Source organism: Hippopotamus amphibius, chromosome 1, assembly GCF_030028045.1.
Source record: "Hippopotamus amphibius kiboko isolate mHipAmp2 chromosome 1, mHipAmp2.hap2, whole genome shotgun sequence".
Lineage (NCBI taxonomy): Eukaryota > Metazoa > Chordata > Mammalia > Artiodactyla > Hippopotamidae > Hippopotamus > Hippopotamus amphibius.
This window is the reverse complement of record NC_080186.1, coordinates 80,462,858-80,487,533: the sequence shown is the minus strand read 5'-3', so window position 1 is coordinate 80,487,533 and position 24,676 is coordinate 80,462,858. Positions and strand designations below refer to the sequence as shown.

The 24,676-nt window shown below is 34.9% G+C and overlaps 1 protein-coding gene across 5 annotated transcripts in view; it reads right to left on the bottom strand.

Annotated features, from left to right (window-relative positions):
* ITGB3BP (integrin subunit beta 3 binding protein) overlaps positions 1–24,676 on the bottom strand; it is a 94,545-nt gene that overhangs the window by 29,346 nt on the left and 40,523 nt on the right. For all 5 annotated transcript variants that reach the window (XR_009050223.1, XR_009050222.1, XM_057717510.1 and 2 more), the window contains exons 3-4: positions 24,241–24,376; positions 11,398–11,467 (exon numbers count right to left, since the gene is read on the bottom strand). Coding sequence is in view for 3 of the 5 variants with exons in the window: in XM_057717510.1 (XP_057573493.1) it covers positions 11,398–11,467; positions 24,241–24,376 (206 nt within the window). In the remaining 2 variants the exon portion in view is untranslated. The remainder of the gene's footprint in view (positions 1–11,397; positions 11,468–24,240; positions 24,377–24,676) is intronic.

The window sequence follows — 24,676 nt, the reverse complement described above, 5'->3', positions numbered from 1 at the left end:
CAGGCCCAGAGGGGGCCTCCCTTTGTTCATCACAGGTACCAAGAAAGGCTACAACAGTGGCTCCTCCTCGCTGCTTATGACTCAGCAGTAGTGCCCTGTTTCCATGGCAGCCCAGTTTTCTGCAGTAGGCATTCCCTCTGCGGATTTCTTCCTTCCTGTTCCTTCAGCCTGTCTCCCCACAGCCAACAATGGTTCTCATCCTGGGCCAGTTCTCCTGTCCCCATGTTCCAGCTCCCAGACCCCCTGTACTGCTGTGAACACACATCTCAGTCCAGGACATGCTGGGCCATGGTATGGACTCTCTGTGTGTTTCTCACTCTTTCCTGTCTGGAACAGATTAGCTGCTTCACCCTCTTTAGACAGTCCCAAATGCCTCCCTTCTGACCCAATCAAATTTCCTGTTGGAGAGGGGGTTTTCCTGTCAGATAAGGGGGGTTTCCCCAAATTCAGTAATCTCTCTTCTGCTTCTGCTCCCCCCACCCCAGGGTGCAGGACCCATCCCTATTTTTTCCTCCTCCTCTTTCTCCTTTCTTTTTTTTTCCCTCCTACCCAGTTATGCTGGGATCTTTGTAGTCCTCTCCGGTGTCCAAGGTCTTCTGTTAGTGTTCAGCCAGTTTTCTGTGGGAATTATTACATCTTTTGATGTATTCCTGATGCATGTGTGGAGAGAGAGACACTCCATGTGCTTCTACTTCACCGCCATCTTTCCTTGCCCTTGTTTAATCTTTAAAATAACTCTCTGTGGTAAATATTATCTCCATTTTATTGGTATGGAAACTGAAGCACAAAAAATGTGTTTAATTATTCAAGGGTATACAATAAGCAGCACAGTCAGGACTTGAACCCAGGTGTTTTTTTTTTCCCTCCTTTATTTTCAGGTAATACTGGTTTATAAAATTATGTAAGTTTCATGAGTACAATCTTATATTTCCACTTCTCTATACCCTACAGTGTGCTTACCACCAAAAATTTAGTTTCCATCTGTCACCATACAGTTTATCCCTTTTATCCATTTTGCTCTCCCTCTGTCCTCTCCCTTCTGGTAACCACTACTCTGTTCTCTGTATCTACATGTTTATTTTGTTCAGTTTGGTTTGTTCAATTATTTTGGTTTTTTGTTTCTCTTGTTTTTTATATTCCACATATGAGTGAAATCATATGGTATTTGCCTTTCTCCGACTTATTTCACTTAGCATACCCTCTCAAGGTCCATCCATGTTGTTGCAAAGGACAAGACTTCACCTTTTTATTTTATGGCTGAGTAGTACACCACTGAATATATATGTCACATCTTCTTTATCATTCATCTACTGATGGGCACTTAAGTTATTTCCATAACTTGGTTGTGTAAATAATGCTATAATGAACATAAGGGTGCATATATCTTTTTGGATTAGCATTTTTATGTTCTTTGGATAAGTACTCAGAAGGGGGATAACTGGATCATATGGTAATCCTAGTCTTAATTTTTTGAGGAGTCTCCATACTGTTTTCCATAGTGGCTAAACCAATTCACATTCCCACCAACAGTGTATTAGACAGTATACTCTTTTTTTAATTAATTTTTAAATTTATTTATTTATTGGCTGTGTTGGGTCTTTGTTGCTGCACACGGGCTTTCTCTAGTTGCGGCAAGCAGGGGTTACTCTTTGTTGTGGTGCATGGGCTCCCCATTCCTGTTGCGGAACATGGGCTCTAGGCGTGTGGGCTTCAGTAGCTGTGGCACATGGGCTTCAGTAGTTGCAGCACGTGGGCTCAACAGTTGTGGCTCATGGACTCTAGGCAAGTGGGCTTCAGTAGTTGTGGCTCATGGACTCTAGAGTGCAGGCTCAATAGTTGTGGCACACGGGCTTAGATGTTCCACAGCATGTGGAATCTTCCTGGAGCAGGGATCAAACCCATGTCCCCTGTGTTGGCAGGCGGATTCGTAACCACTGCACCACCTCGGAAGTCCGACAGTATACTCTTTTGACATCAGTCTTAGCAATATCTTTTTAGATATATCTCCCCCGGCAAGGGAACCAAAAGCAAAAATACATAAATGGGACTACATCAAACTAAAAAGCTTCTGCACACAAAGGAAACCATCAACAAAATGAAAATGCAACCTACTGAATGGGAGAAGATAATTGCAAATCATATACTCAATAAGGGGTTAATAACCAAAATGCATAAAGAACTCATGTAACTCAACAACAACAAAAACTGATTAAAAATGAGCAGAGAAGCTGAATAGACATTTTTTCAAAGAAGGCACACAGATGTCTAAGAGGCACATGAAAGGATGCTGAACTGAAGTAGTTTTGACCTATGTTTATAACAATTATCTCCCAAAGCATAATTCACTTATCATTGGCAACAAAATTCTTTGGTGAGAATGGTAAAAATACAACTTTTTAAAAACTAGGCTGCATTCCAGATCTACTAATCAAGAATATCACTAGATGAGGCCTAGAAATATGTTTTTCCAGGAGATTCTTATGCACATCAGAATTAATTAATTGCATTTTCTCTGAAGAAAGACTGGTTAAACAAAAAATCTGAACAATATAAAAAACTGGACATTTCTTGTTAAAAGAATTTTTTCCTGTATTTAGGTCTATTTATTCCATTATACTCTCAAAAGCTCTCTCAGGGAGGTTCTTTTAGCTGTTCCTATAGCTAGGTGCTTTTTTCTTACTTTTTTTTTTAAACTTTATTTTGGAGTATAGTTGATGAACAATGTTGTGCTAGTTTCAGGTGTACAGTAAACTGATTCAGTTATACATATACATGTATCTATTCTTTTTCAAATTCTTTTCCCATTTAGGTTATTACAGAATATTGAGCAGAGTTCCCTGTGCTATATAGTAGGTCCTTTATGGTTACCTTACCCCCTGGTAACCATAAATTCATTCCCTAAGTCTGTGAGTCTGTTTCTGTTTTATAAAGAAGTTCATTCGTATCCTTTTTTTTTTTTTAGTTTCTGCATATAAGCAATATCATATGATATTTGTCTTTCTCCATCTGACTTACTTCACTTTGTATGATAATCTCCAGGTCTATCCACATTGCTGCAAACAGTATTATTTCATTCTTTTTAATGGCTTAGTAATATTCCATTGTATATATGTACCACATCTTCTTTATCCATTCATCTGTTCATGGGCATTTAAGATTGCTTCCATGTCTTGGCTATTGTAACCAGTGCTGCAATGAACATTGGGGGCGCATGTATCCGTTCAAAACAGGTTTTTCTCTGGATATATGCCCAGGAGTGGGATTGCTGAATCATATGGTAGCTCTATTTTTGTTTTTTAATAAACCTCCATACTGTTCTCCATAGTGGCTGTACCACTTTACATTCCCACCAACAGTGTAGGAGGGTTCCCTTTTCTTCATATCCTCTTCATCATTTCTTGTTTATAGACTTCTTGATGATAGTCATTCTGATTGGTGTGAGGTGATATCTCATTGCAGTTTTGATCTGCATTTCTCTAGTAATTAGCGATGCTGAGCATCCTTTTATGTGCCTCTTGGTCATCTATATATCTCCTTTGGAGAAATGTCTATTTAGGTCTTCCCATTTTTTGATTGGGTTGTTTTTTTGATACTGAGCTGCATGAGCTGTTCGTAAATTTGGAGACTAATCCTTTGTTGGCTGCATTGTTTGCAAACATTTTCTCCCATTCTGTGGGTTGTCTTTTCATACTGTATCCGGTTTCCTTTGCTATGTAAAAGCTTTTAAGTTTAATTAGGTCCCATTTGTTTATTTTTGGTTTTATTTCCATTACACTAGGAGTCAGCTCGAAAAAGATACTGCTGCAATTTATGTCACAGAGTGTTCTATGTTTTCCTTTAAGAGTTTTTTAGTATCCAGTCTTACATTTAGGTCTTTAATCCTTTTTGAGTTTATTTTTGTATATGGTGGTAAAGAATGTTCTAACTTCATTTTTTTACATGCAGGTGTCCAGTTTTCCCAGCCCTATTTATTGAAGAGACTGTCTTTCCTCCATTGTACAGTCTTGCTTTCTTTGTCATACATTAATTGACCATAGGCACGCAGGTTTATTTCTGGGCATTCTATCATGTTCCATTGATCTATATTTCTGTTTTTGTGCTAGTACCATACTATTTTGATAACTGTAGCTTTGTAGTATACTCTGAAGTCAGGGAGCCTAATTCCTCCAGCTCTGTTTCTTTTTTTTCTCAAGATTGCTTTGGCTAATCGGGGTCTTTTGTGTGTCCATACAAATTTTAAGATCTTTTGCTTCTAGTTCTGTGAAAAATGCCACTGGTAATTTGATAGAGATTGCATTGAATCTGTAGATTGCCTTGGGTAGTATAATCATTTTGATAATATTGATTCTTCCAATCCAAGTACATGGTATATAGTTCCATCTGTTTATGTCACCTTTGATTTCTTTAATCAGTGTCTTACAGCTTTCAGACTACAGGTCTTTTGTCTCTTTCAGTAAGTTTATTTGGTCTTGCCCTCTGGTGGGCAGGGCCGTGCTCAGGAAGACTTTAAGCAGCCTGTTGGCTGATGAGTGGGGCTCTGTTCCTGCCCTGTTGGTTGTTTGGCCTGAGGTGTCCCAGCACTGGAGCCTACAGGCTACTGGGTGGGGCTAGGTCTTGCGGAGGAAATGGTGACCTCCAGGAGGGCTCATGCTAATAAGTACTTGCCAGAACTGTTGCTGCCAGTGTCTTTTTTCCTGCAGTGAGCCATAGTTGGCTCCCACCTCAGCAGAAGACCTTCCAAAACTAGCAGGTAGGTCTGGCCCAGTCTCTTATGAGGTTACTGCTTTTTTCCCTGGGTCCTGGTGCGTAAGATCTTGTGTGTGCCCTCTGAAAGTGGAATTTCTATTTCCCCCAGTCCTATGGAATTCCTGTGATCAAACCCCACTGGTCCTCAAAGTCAGATCTTCTGGATGCTCCTCCTCCTATTGCCAGACCTGTAGGCTGGGAAGACTGACATGGGGCTTAGGACTTTCACTCCTGTGGGAGAACTTCTGTGGTATGTTTATTTTCCAGTTTGTGGGTTGCCCACCCAGTCAGTGTAGGATTTGATTTTATCATGATTGTGATTGTGTTCTCCTACCAGCTCATTGTGGCTTATTCTTTGTCCTGGATGTAGGGTATCTTTTTTGGTAGGTTCCAGTGTTTTTTGTCGATGGTTGTTCAGCAGTTACTTGTGATTTTGATGTTTCTGTAAGAAAATGTACACTGGAAACTGCAACGTATTGCTGAGAGAAATTAAAGAAGACCTAAATAAATGGAAAGACAGCTTGTGTTCATGGGCTAAAGATTTAATATTGTTAAGATATCAATACCTCTACCCAAAGTGAGCTACAGATTCAATGTAATGCCTATCAAAATTCTACACCATGTATAAAAATTATTCATCATAAAAAGGAATGAGGTTATGATACATGCTGCAAACACGATGAACCTTGAAAATCTATGGTAACTGAAATAAGCCAAATGCATAAGTTCAAACATTATACAATTCCAATTATATGCACTATCTAGAATAGACAAATTCAAAGAGACAGAAAGTAGATCAGAGATTACCAGAGGCTAAGGGTTATTGCTTAATGTTAGAGAGCTTCTGTTTGTGATAATAGAATAATGTTGAAAATAGATAGTGGTGATGGTTGTACAATGCTGTGAATGTAATTAATATCACTGAATTGTATACTTTAAAATGGTAAAGATGGCAAATTTTATATTATATATATTTTTGCCACAGTAAGAAAAAATTTTTTCAATTAAAAAACAGCTACAGGGACTACTTGAATATGCATTCTCTGGCAAGATGGCAGAATAGAAGGACATGAGCTCAACCCATCTTACAAAAACATCAAAATCACAAGTAACTGCTGAACAACCACTGACAAAAAACACTGGAACATAGCAAAAAAAAGGCCAACCAATAGAAAGAACGATGGAGTCAGAAAATCACTACTATGCAACCATCTTAGCAATAATTGACTCAGTAAATTGCCTTCCCCAATGTGGGTGGGCCTCATCCAATCCACTGAGGGTCTGAAAAGAAGAAAAAGCAGAGGAAGGGAGGATGTGTTCCCTGTCTGCCTGCCTGCTTGAGCTGGGACCTTGCTCTTCTGCCTTTGAACTGAGATTTACACCACTGGCTTCCCTCGTTGTCAGGCCTTTAGACTTGGACTGGAATTACACCGCTGGCTTTCCTGGATCTCCAGCTTGCTGATGCTACACAGTTGGACTTAGCCTCCATAACTGCATGAGTCAAATTCCTCATAGTAAATCTATCTGTATATGTAATTATATATAATTCATTATTAATCTATTATTAGTTAATAATTATTACATCAATAATATATTTTATTGTCTTTATTATATTATTATATGTATGTACTTTTGCTATTGCTTCTCTGGAAAACCATAACCTAATAAAATTGCCAAAACAAAACATAAAACATTCTATCACTTAAAATGGATCTAAAAATATGAAATGTTCAGCTTAATTTCAGATTTAAAAAATCCAAGCCTTTAGGATGGTTTTACAAAATAATAAAGGAAATCAAAACAAATGGAATAAATAAAGAACTCATTACTAAAGCTAATAAAATAGCTCTATTGACTACATTTGAGTAATTTTATAATGGGTGGGAAAAAACAACCAGAAATACATAGGACTTTCCTGATGGTCCAGTGGTTAAGACTCCACACTCCCAGTGCAGGGGGCCTGGGTTCGATCCCTGGTCAGGGAACTAGATCCTACATGCTGCAACTAAGACCTGGTGCACCCAAGTAAATATATAAATTGTTAAAAAAAAAAAAAAAACAGAAAACATGATTTTTATACATTGTAAGATACCTTGGCTTGTATTTAAATCCATTAATTCTAATACCAAATCATGGAATGATATACATAAATAACAGGGATCTTTAGAAGCAAATATTGAGGGAAATTAAATAAATATTGGCAAATTCCAAAGTGACTCAAAACAAAGGTTTTTGCTCCTTCCTTGCTACTTGTAAGCTCACTGCTATGGGACCTACTATGTATATGTATAACTGAATCACTCTGTTGTACACCTGAAACTAACACAACATTGTTAATCAATTATACTCCAATGTAAAATAAAAAGTTACAAAATAATCTGGAGCTGTAAGCTGATTGATGGGTTCAGAAGAAGAAAAAAGGAAAAACATTATGTGAAGTTAAGATAGTTTAAATGGAGCTGATTCAGGGGAAAGTAACAGGTAAGTCTGGTTTGCTTATATGGTATCACTACTGTCCAAAAATATTTTCTCATTCCCTATCTACTTTTACTTCTAAGTTTGTTATGCTTCATGGAACTGTATCAGAGATTCATTTGGAATAGCTTTCAAATACAAGATTACACGTGAATCAAAAATTGTTATTTGCCACTTGCTTTAATATATCCCTTTGTACAATTTGAGTTTTTATTATGTACATCTATTGTCTATTTAAAAATATATCAAATGAGTTAAACAAAAAAATAATGCTTCTCTCTTAATATCTAGTTGAGATTTCACTGAGGAAACTGGAACTCTGGTTAGAGGAAGGAGGAATTAGTAATTTACAACAAAAATATCTGTGGGATAGGGCACATGAAAATATTTGAAACTTGGGGGAGTATGGCTAGGAGAGCAGCTATAAAAACAGATAAAGGGGTACAGGTGATAGATAAAGATGTCAAACAAGGAGACCTCTTTGAGAAACTCTTCCCTTTGTCCCTATTGTACTTGTAGCCCTCACTTGAGGTTATAACAACAAATTACAACACAGTTTGTATGGAAAATGCATTCTAAGATTCACTCAAATGATTTAAAAAACATTCAAACCCAAGACTGAACCAGGAAGAAATAGAAAATATGAACAGACCAATCACAAGTACTGAAATTGAATCAGAAATTTAAAAACTGCCAAAAAACAAAAGTCCAGGGACAGATGGCTTCACAGGTGAATTCTATCACACATTTAGACAAGCGTTAACACCTACCCTTTTGAAACTATTCAAGAAATTGCAGAGGAAGGAACACTTCCGAACTCATCCTATGAAGCCAACATGACCCTGATACCAAAACCAGACAAAGATATCACAAAAAAAAGAAAAGTACAGGCCAATATAACTGTTGAACATACGTGTAAAAATACTCAACAAAACATGAGCAAACTGAATCCAACAATACACTAAAAGGATCATACATCATGATCAAGTGGAATTTATTCCAGGGATGCAAGGATTTTTCAATATCAGCAAACCAATGTGAAACACATTAACAAATTGAATAATAAAAAGCATGTGATCATCTCAATAGATATAGAAAAAGCTTTTGATAAAATTCAACATTCATTTATGATAAAAACTCTCCAGAAAGTGGGCACAGAAGGAACACACCTCAACATAATAAAGGCCATATATGACAAACCTACAGCTAACATCATGCTCAACAGTGAAAAGCTGAAAGCATTTCCTCTAAGATCAGGAACGAGACAAGGATGCCCACTCTTGCCACTTTTATTCAACATAGCTTTGGAAGTCCTAGCCACAGCAATCACAGAAGAAAAAGAAATAAAAGGAATCCAAATTGGAAATGAAGAAGTAAAATCCACTGTTTGCAGATCACATGATACTAAACCTAGAAAACCCTAAAGATGCCACCAGAAAACCACTAGAGCTCATCAACGAATTGGTAAACGTGCAGGATACAAAATTAACATACAGAAATCCGTTACATTTCTATACACTAACTGTGAAAGAGAAATTAAACAATCCCACTTACTGGCATATCAAACAGAATAAAATACCTAGGACTAAACCTACCTAAGGAGGCAAAAGACCTGCACTCCAAAAACTATAAGACGCTGATGAGAGATTGAAGACAAAGAAACAGAGAGAAACACATACAGTGTACCTGGATTGGAAGACTCAATATTGCTAAAATGACCATACTACCCAAGGCAATGTACAGATTCGATGCAATCCATATCAAATTACCAATAGCATTTTTCACAGAACTAGAACAAATAATTTTAAAATTTGTATGGAAACACAAAAGACCCCAAATAGCCAAAACAATCTTGAGAAAAAATGGAGCTGGAGGAATCAGACTCCCTGACTTCAGCCTATACTACAAAGCTACAGTCATCAAAACAGCATAGTACCAGCACAAAAAACAGACACACAGATCAATGGGACAGGATAGAAAGCCCAGAAATAAACCCACACACTCATGGTCAATTAATCTACAACAAAGGAGGTAAGAATATACAATGGAGAAAACACAGTCTCTTCAATGAGAAAACTGAACAGCTACCTGCAAAAAAATGAAATTAAGACATTCTCTAACACCATATACAAAAATAAAATGTATTAAAGATCTAAACATAAGAATGGATACTATAAAACTCAGAGGAAAACACAGGCAGAACACTTCAACATAAAATGCAGCAATATTGTTTTTGGATGCGTCTCCTAGAGTAATGGAAATAAAAGCAAAAATAAACAAATTAGACCTAATTAAAGTTAAAAGTTTTTGCACCACAAAGGAAACCAAAAACACAGTGAAAAGACAACCTATAGACTGGGAGAAAACATTTACAAGTGATGGGACCGACAAGTGCTAATTTCCAAAACATATAAACAGCTCATACAACATGACAACAAAAAAATCAAACAACCCAATCAAAAAATGAGCAGAAGACCTAAATAGACATTTCTCTAAAGAAGACATACAGATGGCCAACAGGTACATGAAAAGATGCTCAACATCGTTAATTAGAGATACGCAAATCAAAACTACAATGAGATATCACCTCACTCCAGTCAGAATAGCCATCATCAAAAAGTCTACAAATAATAAATGCTGGAGAGGGTGTGGAGAAACGGGAACCCTCCTACACTGTTGGTGGGAACGTAAACTGGTGCAGCCACTAGGGAAAACAGTATGGAGGTTCCTTAAAAAACTAAAAATAGAGTTACCATATGACCCAGCAATCCCATTCCTGGGCATATAAGCAGAAAAGACAGAAACTCTAATTTGAAAAGACACATGCCACCCCAATGTTTACAGCAGTGCTATTTACAATAGCCAAGACATGGAAGCAACCTAAATGCCCACCAACAGAGGAATGGATAAATAAGGTGTGATGTATATGCACAATGGAATATTACTCACCCATAAAAAGAATGAAATAATGCCATTTGAAGCAACATGGATGGACCTAGAGATGATCATACTAAGTGAAGTCAGACAGAGAAATAAAAATATCATATGATATCACTTACATGTGGAATCTAAAAAAAATGATACAAATAAACTTATGTACAAAACAGAAACAGGCTCACAGACATAGAAAACAAACTTACGGTTATCAAGAGAAAACGAGGGAAGGGAGGGATAAATTAGCAGTTTGGGATTAACAGATTAATACTACTGTATATAAAATAGATAAAACAACAAGGACCTACTGTATAGCAGGGAACTAAATTCAATATCTTGTAATAACCTATAATGAAACACAATCTGGAAAAGAAAATATACACACACATATATATAAATATAAAACTGAATCACCTTGCTGTACACCTGAAACACAACACTGTAAATCAACTATACCTCAATTTAAACAAACAGACAAACAAACAACATTTTGAAACATAACCCACAGGCCGTTTCTAACTCAGGGAAGGCATATTAACTTACAACATGAGACCATAAGCTCCCAATAGGTAGATGCTTCATTTTCCTCATCTTTACCCATCCATCATATTGTATGGCACACAGGAAGATACAGCTGGAAAGGTAAATGAGCTGAACATATGAACTACTTTGAAAATTTAACCCCCTGTTCTGCTTATTTCAATTTTTCCAGCCTCAGTGGATAGATACAAATATTCTTTCCAGAATACATAGGCAGTAGCTTTTTACACATAATGACTTCATTTAAGGCACCCTCGACAGGCCAATGTGAAAATGACTGATAGCCGATAAGCCTTCTAGGTTCCTCTAGATTCCTTACTCTGCTGGCTTCACTGTATTCCTAGCTCTTGAACCAGCTATTTGTTAGACATTATGTTCCAAGACAATGTACTACTTGTCTATCTGTGTAAATCCAAAGAGGGTGTTTTCCTCAGTTTTACCCTAAGCTAGTCTCTCATACATAGGCTGGGTGAACTGGGCTAAATGAATATTAAAATTAAGGTATCATATATCACCATCATATGAACATGCAAAACACATCATAAATAAAGTATTTTACTTCTTTAAGAAAAAATACTTCTACTCAGGTATAAACTATTTATTCATTTCTGCAGAGAAATGATTCATCTTAAATCATCACTTTAACAAATATGACCCTTTTCTTTTAAGATGTGTATATTATTTTAGCAACAACAAACTTACTCATCATTGTCTGGTGTAGTAGATTCCTTTCTTTCAGTTATACTGAGGTGATTCCAGTTTTTCCTCTTTCCTATATGCGTGCAATAAAAAGAACATAAAGTTAAGGCAAAAATTGTCAAATTTTAAATAGAATTTAGATCACCATATTTTTAAAAAATTAATTAATTGATTTATTTGTTGGCTGTGTTGGGTCTTCGTTGCTGCACATGGGCTTTCTCTAGTTGCGGAGAGCATGGGCTGCTCTTCCTTGCCAAATGTGGGCTCCTCATTACCGTGGCTTCTTTTGTTGCAGAGCATAGGCTCCAGGCCATGAGTTTCAGTAGTTACGGCACGTGGGCTCAAGAGTTGTGGCTCATGGGCTCTAAAGCACAGGCTCAATAGTTGTGGCGCACAGGCTTAATAGTTGTGGCACACAGGCTTAGTTGCTCCGTGGCATGTGGGATCTGCCTGGAACAGGGATCGAACCCGTGTCCCCTGCACTGGCAGGTGGATTCTTAACCACTGCGCCACCTAGGAAGCCCAGATCACCAAATTTTAAATAGAAAATAAAAGGATAGACAAATGAAAGAAGAGAAAGAAAAGTATCCTGAAATTTGGTATGGGAAAATTTTTTCACTATTGTAAATAACTTTTCAGTTGGTAGTTTTTTAAAACTTCCCATTTTTCTAATTTTTCATTCATGATTACATTATATAGAAGAAACAATCTTTTGAATAAAATTTCCATTGGGGCTTGGCACACTAAAAAGAAAAACTAGATAAATCCAATTTGATAATATATGAGTAATTAGTTTAAAATACATTAGTAAACTTTACTAAAGGCTACTTTCACCAAATATTTTAATCAAAAATATATTTAAGTTTCCAGTTTGCATTATTTAACCCTTATTTTTTGTCTCACAGTTAACAACAAGGGATTTTGATACTAATACCTAGAAAATAGCGAGTTCCTCAGGATATCACAGTAAAATAAATACAATTTTAGGGGTAAAAGTACCTGACTGTTTAAATGCATATTGATTTAGTAAACTCTTGGAAAGATCTTTAGTGCCTGTGGAAATATATCAAATACTGTATGATATCACTTATAAGTGTAATCTAAAAAAATAATACAAATGAATGTATATGCAAAACAGAAACAGACTCACAGATATAGAAAACAAACCTGTGGTTACCCAAGGTGAAAGGGAAAAGGGGAGGGACAAATTAGGGATATAGGATTAATACCCACTATCCTGTAATAAACTATAATGGAATATAACCTGCGAAAATACTGAATCATTATGCTGTATACTTGAAACTAACACAATATTATTGTAAATCAACTATACTTAAATTTAAAAATGCATATTGATTTAGTAAATTCTTGTTACGATCTTTGGTGCCTACTAAAATATTTCATTCATTAAAGTATTTATTTTAGATTTGATAAAAGAAATAAAAAATTAAATTCTATCCATTTAAAATACTATGTAGTTATCTAATGCCATTGCTTAGTTAAACTTTTAACAAGTTGACAGAAGCACAAATGGAAACACAAATGTAACCAAGTTATAATCCCTCAAATGTGTGCTGGGTTGAAATATAAGTTCGATTTTATAGTAGAACATGATGCTTGTACTTATTAGTAGTCAAGTAGTCAACTGTTTTATGAGCTAACCATTTAGTTGTTTGTTCTACAGTACTTTATAGTGCTACATGCACGTTAAACATATTCGATGTATGAGTATTTGAGAACACATTAGCATAGTTAAAGATTCTAAGTGTCATATATACTGGCCTTTGATAAATGTTTATTGAAATAAGCAAATGAATGAATAATCTAAACTCTTTTCTACTAGTGAATATCAGTTAAGAGAAATCACTTTTTATAATGTATAAACATTGACGTTCTCCTCACACTACACATTTTAATGTAATTCCATTTGTTCAATGACTGGCATAGGAACTATTATTTACTCAACATACTAGTTATTTTTCTAAAAAATTGTTTGATACAGTATACCACGAAAAACTAGCTCACACTCTCCAAAAGAAACATAATGTGAGTCACATATGATTTAAAATCTTCTACTAGCAAAATTTTTAAAAGAGGAAAACAGTGAAATAAATTTGAATATTTGATTTAACCCAATATACCCCAAATATTCTAATTTTACACATAATCAATATAAATTATTAACGAGGTAATTCATATTCTTTTTTTCATATTAAGTTTTTAATATCTGGTGTGTATTTTACACTTATAGCACATTTCAATTCATCTGAGTCACATTCCAAATGCTCAATATGTACATGTATTGGATGGTATAGTTCTAGATAATACTGTGGGAGGATCCCATATTTCCAGATGAAACCAAATACACAGATAACATGAAGGCAATTTCTTTTTTTAATTTTTTATTTATACAATAAATTGCATATATTTAGAGTGTACTATTTGGTATCCCAATCTCCCAATTCATTCCCCCCCAACCCACCCCGCTTTCCCCACTTGGTGTCCATATGTTTGTTCTCTACATCTGTGTCTCTATTTCTGCCTTGCAAACCGGCAGATTTGTACCATTTTTCTAAAGTCCACATACATGTGTTAATATACGATATTTGTTTTTCTCTTTCTGACTCACTTCGCTCTGTATGACAGTCTCTAGGTCCATCCATGTCTCTACAAATGTCCCAGTTTCATTGCTTTTTACAGCTGAGTAATATTCCATTGTATGTATGTACCAAATCTTCTTTATCCATTCATCTGTTGATGGACATTTAGGTTGCTTTCACGGCCTGGCTATTGTAAATAGTGCTGCAATGAATACTGGACTGCATGTGTCTGTTGGAATTATGGTGTTCTCTGAGTATACGCCCAGCAGTGGGATGGCTGGGTCATATGGTAGTTCTATTTTTAGTTTTGCAAGGAATCTCCATACTGTTCTCCATAGTGGCTGTATCAATTTACATTCCCACCAGCAGTGCAAGAGTGCTCCCTTTTCTCCACACTCTCTCCAGCATTTACTGTTTGTAGATTTTCTGATGATGCCCATTCTCACCAGTGTGAGGTGATACCTCATTGTAGTTTTGATTTGCATTTCTCTAATAATTAGTGATGTTGAGCAGCTTTTCGTGTGCCTCTTGGCCATCCATATGTCTTCTTTGGAGAAATGCCTATTTAGGTCTTCTGCCCATTTTTTGATAGGGTTGTTTTTTTGATATTGAGCTGGATGAACTGTTCATATATTTTGGAGATTAATCCTTTGTCTGTTGATTTGTTTGTAAATATTTTCTCCCATTCTGAGGGTTGTCTTTTTGTCTTGCTTAGAGTTTCCTTTGCTGTGCAGAAGCTTTGAAGTTTCATTAGGTCCCACCTATTTATTTTTGTTTTTATTTCCATTATTCTAGGGGCTGGATCAGAAAAGATCTTGCTGTTATTTACGTCGAAGAGTGTTCTTCCTATGTTTTCCTCTAGGAGTTTTATAGTGTCTGGCCTTACATTTAGGTCTTTAATCCATTTGAAGTTTATTTTTGTGTATGGTGTTAGGAAGTGTTCTAATTTCATTCTTTTACATGTAGCTGTCCAGTTTTCCCAGCACCATTTATTGAAGAGGCTGCCTTTTCTCCATTGTATATCCTTGCCTGCTTTGTCATAGATTAGTTGACCGTAGTTTATCTCTGGGCTTTCTATCCTGTTCCATTGATCTATATTTCTGTTTTTGTGCCAGTACCATACTGTCTTGATCACTGTATGAAGGCAATTTCTTTAATATTTAAATGTAATTTATTAACACATTAGGAAATATTGATATATTGTCTGGAAGAGACTATCCAATGCTGGTTTACATTTTTTCCTTTATGTAATTTTTATTCCATTACTCTTATTTGCTCCTATTACTAGAGGAAAAGATTATTTACAGTATATTTTTTTCTTTTTTTTGTTTTTAAGCTCTTTATTGGAATATAATTGCTTTACACTATTGTGCCAGTTTTTATATAGCATATTTTCTATTCTCTGGTACTTAGAATTTTACTGAGTGAGTTGGTTCATAAACTGATTAACAATAATTTCCATCATTGTTACTTTGGACCTTAGGCCTTCTCTCAAAAAAATTAAGTCATAACTAAATTATCTTAAAACAGTCTTTAATGCCAAAAAGAGAAAAACTTGTGGTTTAGAAATTTTGCTGAAGTACCTCTCTTGTTTATTAACTTTTCATTATTTGATTTGTTGGTATCCTTAAATTCCAGACAGAATACATCAGTATGGTTAAGAATTTATTTAATAGGGCTTCCTAGGTGGCGCAGTGATTAAGAATCTGCCTGCCAATGCAGGGAACACGGGTTTGATCCCTGCTCCTGGAAGATCCCACATGCTGCGGAGCAACTAAGCCCGTGCGCCACAACTATTGAGCCTGCACTTTAGAGCCTGTGAGCCACAACTATTGAGCCCACGTGCTGCAATTACTGAAGCCCACGTGCCTAGAGCCCATGCTCCACAACAAGGGAAGCCACAACAATGAGGAGCCCGTGCACCACAAGGAAGAGTAGCCCTCACTCACTGCAACTAAAGAAAGCCCACGCACAGCAAAAAAAGACCCAACACGGCCAACAAAATAAATAAATAAGTAAGTAAGTAAGTAAATAAATAAATAAATAAATAAATTTATATTAAAAAAAGTTTATTTAATAAAAGACGAAAGGGGAAAAGAGTAATAACATTTTATTTATGATTCTAGAAAACTTCAGGGAAATAAGTCTATTAAAATCTGTCTCTCTTAAAAAATTATTTTTTATAGAAAACCACAAATGAAATCCATGGTACACATTAAACCTTTATTTCATAAAATCTTTGCCTAAAGGTTAATACTAATTTCCATTCTCTATTATGCTATCTGCATTCAATAAAAGTCCACAAGATATTAAAATTACTTTGTTCCTTTAACCTGTAATTATTTTTCACATTTTAGCACAAGCAGTCAGTAATGCCAGGAGAGAAACAGCGGAAGAATGCTTTATTTGAATTTTCACCAGGTGTTTAAGGCCTTTCTAGACATTTTGATTATTGTAAGAGAATTAGTCAGATATCATATCCTATAAAACATAATCAACAGCATTAATCTCAATCTTCTCATGCAAGGACTTAATGTTTTTAATATTCTTTCCAACTGTTAAATAGGAGGAATTTTTTTTAAGCTCTTTATTGGAATATAATTGCTTTACACTCTTGTACCAGCTTTTGAGGTACACCAAAGTGAATCAGCTGTATTTATACATATATCCCCATATCCCCTAGGAGGAATTTTAATGTCTCAAAGAATAACATTTGGATCAGTAATCAAAGACTGTTGAGTAGATTCTAATATACCACCAAGAGTTTTCCAGTTACTTAATAATCACTTCCTTATTTCATTCCATTTTATTAGCAATTAAATATGCTAAAGGACTGTGGAATCTACATAGATTTTTCGTGCTAGGTTATACATGATTAATAATTGTGTACTTGACTCCCTTTAAATGCAGTTTCACAAAACAGTGGTGATAAATGTACCATCACTGAATCTGGACTGCTTTTAAAATTGTATTTGGACTTTCTGTTAAGGCTCCCAGAAGCCCCTTCTCTAACTAATAAAGGCAGCTTTCAACAGATTACAATATTTAGAAGTATAACCAATGATGATGATGATAATGGCTAACACTTATAAAGTGCTTTTAGGGCCAGGCACTGTTTTAAACGTTATATATATTAACTAGTTAATCTGCACAACTCTGAGATAGTCACTCTTATTCCCATCTTACAGATGAGGAAACAAAGGCACAGAATGGTCATAACATTCATCTAAAGTCCCAATGCTAGTAAGTGGCAGAGTCAGGATACAAATCCAGCCATTTGGCTGCAAAGACTATTCTATTAACCATGATGCTATGATTATTTATTAATAAATTAATCTAAAGTTCAAACAGATTGAGGCCAGTATCATGTTGCTTCTAGATACATATACTTTACAGTTGGCACACATCTCAGGCACCATTTGGTCCCAAACCAAAAGTTAAGAGTTGAGGAAAACCTTGACTCAGAGAGGTTCAAATTACTTATCTAAGTTGTCACATACTAGTTACTTTTTTTCTAAAAGAGTTATTGCCATATCAAGATGGAGCATGTAGGCTAAGAGGTGAATGAGATGCTGTTATTTTTTTAATTAACCATTTCTATGTAATAATTTCTGTTTATATCTTTTACTATTTCCTTCTACTTTTTAGGGTTTGTTCTGTTGTTCTTTTTCTATCTTTCTGAGTTGAATGCTCAGCTCATTAGTTTTCAGTCATTCTTTCTTTTAAAATATATGCATTTATAAATATAAATTTTCCACTAACTGGTTTGTTTGCTTATGTATTTATTTATGTATGTATTTATTTAATTTGGCATGCTGCGTGGCATGTGGGATCCTAGTTCCCTGACTAGGTATCAAACCTGCACCCCCTACAGTGGAAGCACAGAGTCCTAATCACTGGATGGCTAGGGAAGTCCCCAGGAACTCTTTTAGTATCATGCAGTGTTTAGGTATAAATTTTTTCCTCTAAGTGCTGATATGTTTTCATTATCACTCAATTCTAAATATTTTATACTTTCCAACAAAAAAGATACCCAAATAGCCAAAACAATCTTGAGAAAGAACAAAGCTAGAGCTCTGTGCTCTCTGATTTCAAACTACACTATTGTACAAAGCTACAGTAATCAAAACAGTATGGTACTGGCACCAAACAGACACACAGATCAATGGAACAGAAGAGAGAGCCCAGAAATGGACCCACACGTATATGGGCAATTAATTTACAACAAATAATATACAATGCGGAAAAGACAGTCTCTTCAATACATAGTGCTGAGGAAACTGGACAGCTACACACAAAAGAATCAAACTGGACTACAGTTTCACGTCATGCACAAAAATAAATTCAAAATGGATTAAAGACTTAAATGTAAGACCTGAAACCATAAAACTTGTAGAAGAAAACATAGGCAGTAAGCTCTCTGACACTGGTCTTAGTAATATTTTTTTGGATACTATCTCCTCAGGCAAGGGAAACAATAGCAAAATAAATAAATGGGATGGGCTTCCTAGGTGGCGCAGCTGTTAAGAATCCGCCTGCCAATGCAGAGGTCATGGGTTCGATCCCAGCTCCAGGAAGATCTCACATGCCGCAGAGCAACTAAGCCCGTGTGCCAAAAAAAAAAATAATAAATGGGACTACATCAAACTAAAAAGGTTTTGCATAGTAAAGGGAACTATCAGCAAAACTAAAAGGCCACCTACTGAATGGGAGAAGATATTTGCAAATGATATGTCTGGTAAGGAGTTAATATCCAAAATATACAAAGAACTTATACAACTTAACATCAAAAAACCAAACAACCTGATCAAAAAATGGGCAGAGTATCTCAATAGACATTTTTCCAAAGAAGATGGGCAGCAGGCACATGAAAAGATGTTCAACATGACTAATCATCAGGGAAATGCAAATCAAAACCACAGTGAGATATCACCTCATACATGTCAGAGTGGCTATTATCAAAAAGACAAGAAATAAGAAATGTTGGCAAGGATGTGGAGAAATAAGAATCCTTGTGCACTGTAAGTCGGAATGTAAATTGGTGCAGCCAGTATGAAGGTTCCTCAAAGATATAAAAATAGAACTACCATATAACCCAGCAAATCTATTCCTGGGTATTTATCTGAAGAAAATGAAAACACTAATTAGAAAAGATATATGCATCCCTATGTTCATTGTAGTATTATTTGCAATAGCCAAGATATGAAAGCAACTTAAGTGCTCATCAATAAAGAAAGTGTGGTATACACATACAATGGAATATTACTCAGCCATTAAAAAAGAATGAAATTTTGCCATTTGTGACAACATGAATGGACCTAGAGGGTATTATGCTAGGTGAAATAAGTCAGAGAATGAAAGATAAGATAAGGATAAATAAGATTTCTTTTATATGTAGAATCTAAAAATCAAAGTAAATGAGCAAATGTTACAAAACAGAAACTGTCATAGATACAAACAGGTGGTTTCCAGCGGGAAGGGAAATGGGCAGATGAGAGAAACTGGTGAAGGAGATTAAGAGTACAAACTTCCAGTTATAAAATAAGTAAGTTCCAGACATGAAATGTACATTTGGGGAATATAATCAATAATAATGTGATTTTTTTTTATGGTGATAGATGATAACTAGACTCATGGTGGTGATCATTATGTGATATATAGAAATACTGAATCCTATGTTGTACACTGGGAACTAACACACTGTTGTATGTCAATTATACCTCCAAACCAAACAAACAAACTCATAGAAAAAGAGATCAGATTTGTGGTTACTAGAGGCACAGGGTGGCGAGGAGGATAAATGAGATGAAGGTAGTCCAAAGTAAGTAGTATCTTATAACTAAAGTTTGTAGTTATAAGATAAATTAGTACTAGAGATGTAATGTACAACAGGATAAATATAATTAACACTGCAGTATGTTAAATATGAAAGTTAGGAGAGAAATCCTAAGAGTTCCCATCACAAGGAAAAAATTTTTTCCTTTTTCTTTTATTTTGCTTCCATATGAAATGATGGATGTTCACTAAACTTATTGTGGTAATCATTTCATGATGTATTTAAGTCAAGTCATTGTGCTATATACCTTAAATAAACTGCTATATGTCAATTATAGCTCAATAAAACTGGAAGAAAAAAAGATTGGTTGAATGACAATAAAAACAAACAAAAAAAAACTGTCTATATCCTTCCTAATTTTTTAATCTACTTTATCAGTTTCTGACAGAGGTAGTGTAAAATCTCCTACTATGATTAGGAATTTGTGAGTTTCTCCTTGTAATCCTGTCCTATTTCATCATGTTTTGTTTGAGTTTTTATTTTTGATGAACAAAGGTTCAGGATTCTTTCTCTGGTAGCGAATCTTTCCTTCTCTCATTATGTAAAAATTCCTATTATCTTCAATAAAGCCTTTTGTCTTAAAAGTCTATTTTGGTCTATATTAATATTCTTATACCAACTCTTAGCTCTTTTAAAAAGCTAATGTTTACTACTTTTTCTATCCTTTTACATCAAATCATCTGATGTCTTTTCTTAAAGTATAAGTAATAATAATATTAATAAAAATAGCTAAAATATGTATTGAACACTTACTATACGTCATGCAGTTCTAAGTGTTTTGTACATTAACTCTTTTAATTCTCACAACAATCCTGAGATAGATATTATTTTCCCCATTTTACAGGCAAGTAAACAAAAACACAATTAAAAAGTCAACTGACAGATATTCCATCTGCTCCCTGAAAATTACAAGGACCTTAAAAATTTTGTAATTACTTTCTGCTTCCTCATGTACCTCCCATGCTATTATGGTCTATTAGTATTTGTTTTTAACCCCCTATCAAGTTGTTTTTCTTTTGCTTTATACTCAGCAAGATTTGTAATCACATTTTTAAAATAAAGAAATTAATTAATTAATTTATTTTTGGCTATGTTGGGTCTCTGTTGCTGCATGTGGGCTTTCTCTAGTTGTGGTGAGTGGGAGCTATTCTGTGTTTTGGTGCACAGGCTTCTCATTGCGGTGGCTTCTCTTGTTGCAGAGCCTGGGCTCTAGGCACACAGGCCTCAGTAGTTGTGGCATGTGGCCTCAATAGTTGTGGCTCACAGGCTCTACAGCACTGGCTCAGTAGTTGCTGTGCATGGGCTTTGTTGCTCTACAGCACGTGGGATCTTCCCAGCCCAGGGATCTAACCCGTGTACCCTGCATTGGCAGGTGGATTCTTAATCGCTGTGCCACCAGGGAAGTCCCTGTAATCACATATTTATAACTAGATTTATAGATTTAGCAGTATGTTTGCTAATTTTTTTTTTTTTTTACATTGCTTGTTGCATTTCATTCCTTTATTTGAGGGTCAATTATGAACATGTACTTACAGAAATACATCCTTTAGTAACCCTTTCAGTGAGTATCTGTGAATGATCAATTCTCTCAGACTGTCTGAAAATACCTTTACTTCATTCTTACTTCCTGAATAAAATGTTTACCTGTGACTTTCAGTTGGTATTATTATTTCATTTCCTGCTGCAGCCTATAGGTACTAATGAGAAGCCTACTGTCAGGCTGGCATTGAAATTTTCTCTCTGTCTTTGATGTTCTGCAGTTTTATCATGATATAATTAGGTGTGAATTTGTTTTAATTTGTCTTAATTCATCCTGCTCAGATGAAGCATGTTATTTGAATCTGGAAATCCCTGTCTTTCTTCAATTATGAAAAACCTATAGTTCATATATCTTAGATACTGCCTCTGCTCCACTCTTTCCTCCTTGTAGAACTCCTATTTGACATGTGTTGGAGCTTATTCTATCCGTTATTTCTCTTCACTCTTTTATCATATACTCCATCCTTTATCTCTCTGTGCTGTTATACTGCTACACTCTGGGTGAATTCACAAATCTCTTGTCTAATTTACAAGTACTCTCTTTGAGTATACAAATTTGTTGTTTATCCTTCTACCCCAACTGTTAAAAAAAAAAAAAAGTGTGATACAATCTTGGAAGTAAAGGAGCAGAAAATTTTACAATCTTTCGTTTCTTCTGAAAAGGATACGAGGTTGAAAAAATTTGCTAAGGGGTAGTGGAGGGGATAGCAATATAATGAAACACACACACAAACACACATAAATGTAATCAATATATATGAATGATAAATAAATAAATAATAAATAAATAAGAGTGTGTGCACGTCTGTGTGTGTCTTAAATGTATAAACTGGAAGCATTCATCCCATTTGTGGGCCATGCAGCATCTAAGTAGAGGGAAAACTTGAACCAGGCTTTTCTTCCTTTTATAACTATAAATAGATTTAAATTTAACCTTGTTACCTGTTCACATAGTATGTGATTCAAATGAATATAGAAAGTACATATAAATATCTGGAAGAATATTCCCAATTGAGAGAAGTGCAAGTGCAGTTCTTGTGGAGGCAACAGGCTCAGCATGACTGACAAATAGCCAGAAAGTAAGAGTGGCTAAAGTATTGTAAACATGGGAAGGGCAGTAGAAAATGAGGCAGATGAGGTGGTCAGGTATTAGATGACATGGCGCTAAAAGTCATGATAAAGTTTTGAATTATATCTTCAGTGTGATGGGAAGTGGGTAGTAACTAAAATGTCCTTGAAAATATTATTTAAGTAGAAGTGCTGGTTTAAATTGTACCTTACGTTTTGTACAATATTTAAAAGTGAGAATTGTTAATAGAAGTTATTACTTCATTTGGAACTTAAATTACTTTGTAAGACTTGGGCTTTCCTACTTCTAAAACACATATAAGATGACATATTAGGAAAAGCAATGTAATGATTACAAATGACATAATCTGATTTAAGATCCTAGACAGAATTCTCCTCTTTTGAGACTTCTGTATGTGAGATCTATATATCAAACAGTACATAAAACACATATGTATAGTTTAATGAATAATTATAGCATGAAGTAGCATAACCACCATATAGAAACAGAATATTACCAGCACCCCAGGAACCCTTGCTATATGACTTTTTAAAAAAGAGCTTACCTAGTACTATAACCTGTGATAATTATCCACTTAAATGTCAACCAAGATCATGTGACCAATCTTTTTATGGGCAAGAGAAATGTTCCCTTAAGTCCATATTTAATTTCAGTATGGAAATTGAGTACATATCCACTTAAAATCTATTCACATTTCAGTATAGAGATGTTCTATCTCTAAGGCACTAATTTTTAATTTTAAACAAAAGATACATCAAGTGAATAAAAAAACCCCAGAACCACAGAGCTTGAAGAAAAGGTATACATCTTCATACTTTTTTGTGAAAGCAAACCTAATAGTGATAGCTTTAAGATAAAAAGCACTTGATTAGAGTAAAATAAAAGTCACTCAAAAGTTTAAGATCTCATTATAGGTTTCATTACGACAAATTAGGTAAAATGAGGAGACTTCTTTGTTTCTCTGTAGCTTCTAGTATATGCTTAGTACTAAAATGTTAAACAGTAAATATGAATCAGGCTAATCACAGCATATCTAAAATATATTTTATTAAATTTAAACCTACTTAATATTTTATATTATAGAAACGACATGTCACTGATTCATGACCTTTTACAATATTAAAAATTAAACCTATGAAATCTAGATTTCTATGTCTTTTTAATGAATATTTTAGCAATAAACTACCAGAGAACAAGAAATATGTGTGGTCAAAATTAAACTAACGATATTTTAAAATAATTTCATATTAAAATTAGGTTATTCTCTAATGGAAAATTCTAAAAACCTTTTGCAAATGCATTTAAAATAGTAAAGGAAGAGAATGAAATAAAATAAATAAAAGCAAGGTATAAAGACACAGGAAATGTGGATAAAACTAAATGGACAACATGGATAAAAATAACATTTAGAAGTATCACTCTTAAATTGTAGTGTAGCATTACCTGAATTATGTGCCCTTTAATTTATGCACATGATGGATAGCTTGTTAAGGGGATATACCATTATAATTGATAGTGGCTGAAGGCAGTCAGGCCATAATTTCTATTTAATGGATGGGATAGTAAGGGAACAAAGTCTGCAGTAGCATTTTAAAATAACTGCCTAGAAAGTTTACGTTTATGTCCAAAGTGTTACCTATATTCTAGTCTTTTCTATGTTGAATTCTTTCAGAAAGAAGAGAAAAATCAGCTGCAGCAAGAGCCACATATGAAATCAAAAGTTTGATTTAACCAATAACTAGAAAAATCTCATAATAAGTGGAAAAGAATGTTCAACTAACCATTTGATAGTCCATTTTTGTTCTCTTGTTCTTTAGAGCTTGTGGGAGAAGCAAATGGGCTCATCTGACATGTTCCAGTTGTTGGAGAATAGGTTGTAACACTTTTCTTGCTTGTGACTTTTGAAGAATCAAATGACTAGAAATAAATATTAATTTGGGACAAAAATACTTATGTTTAGTTACAGATCTTTGGAAATACACTTGAAAAACTCTCAAAATTCAAACCAATACTCTTTTCCTTGCTCTTTTTTTTTTTGGATTTTAAATATACACAATTATTATCTTCAAAGCAAACACTGTTATTTCAAGGTATGTACATTTTCCTGTCCTCCATACTGATTAGGGCATCTCAACCTGATGTTTATGAAATTTTAACATTAAAGGGTTACTACCTTCTGAGATGGTATTTCCAAACAAGTAGAGATGGCTGACTCTC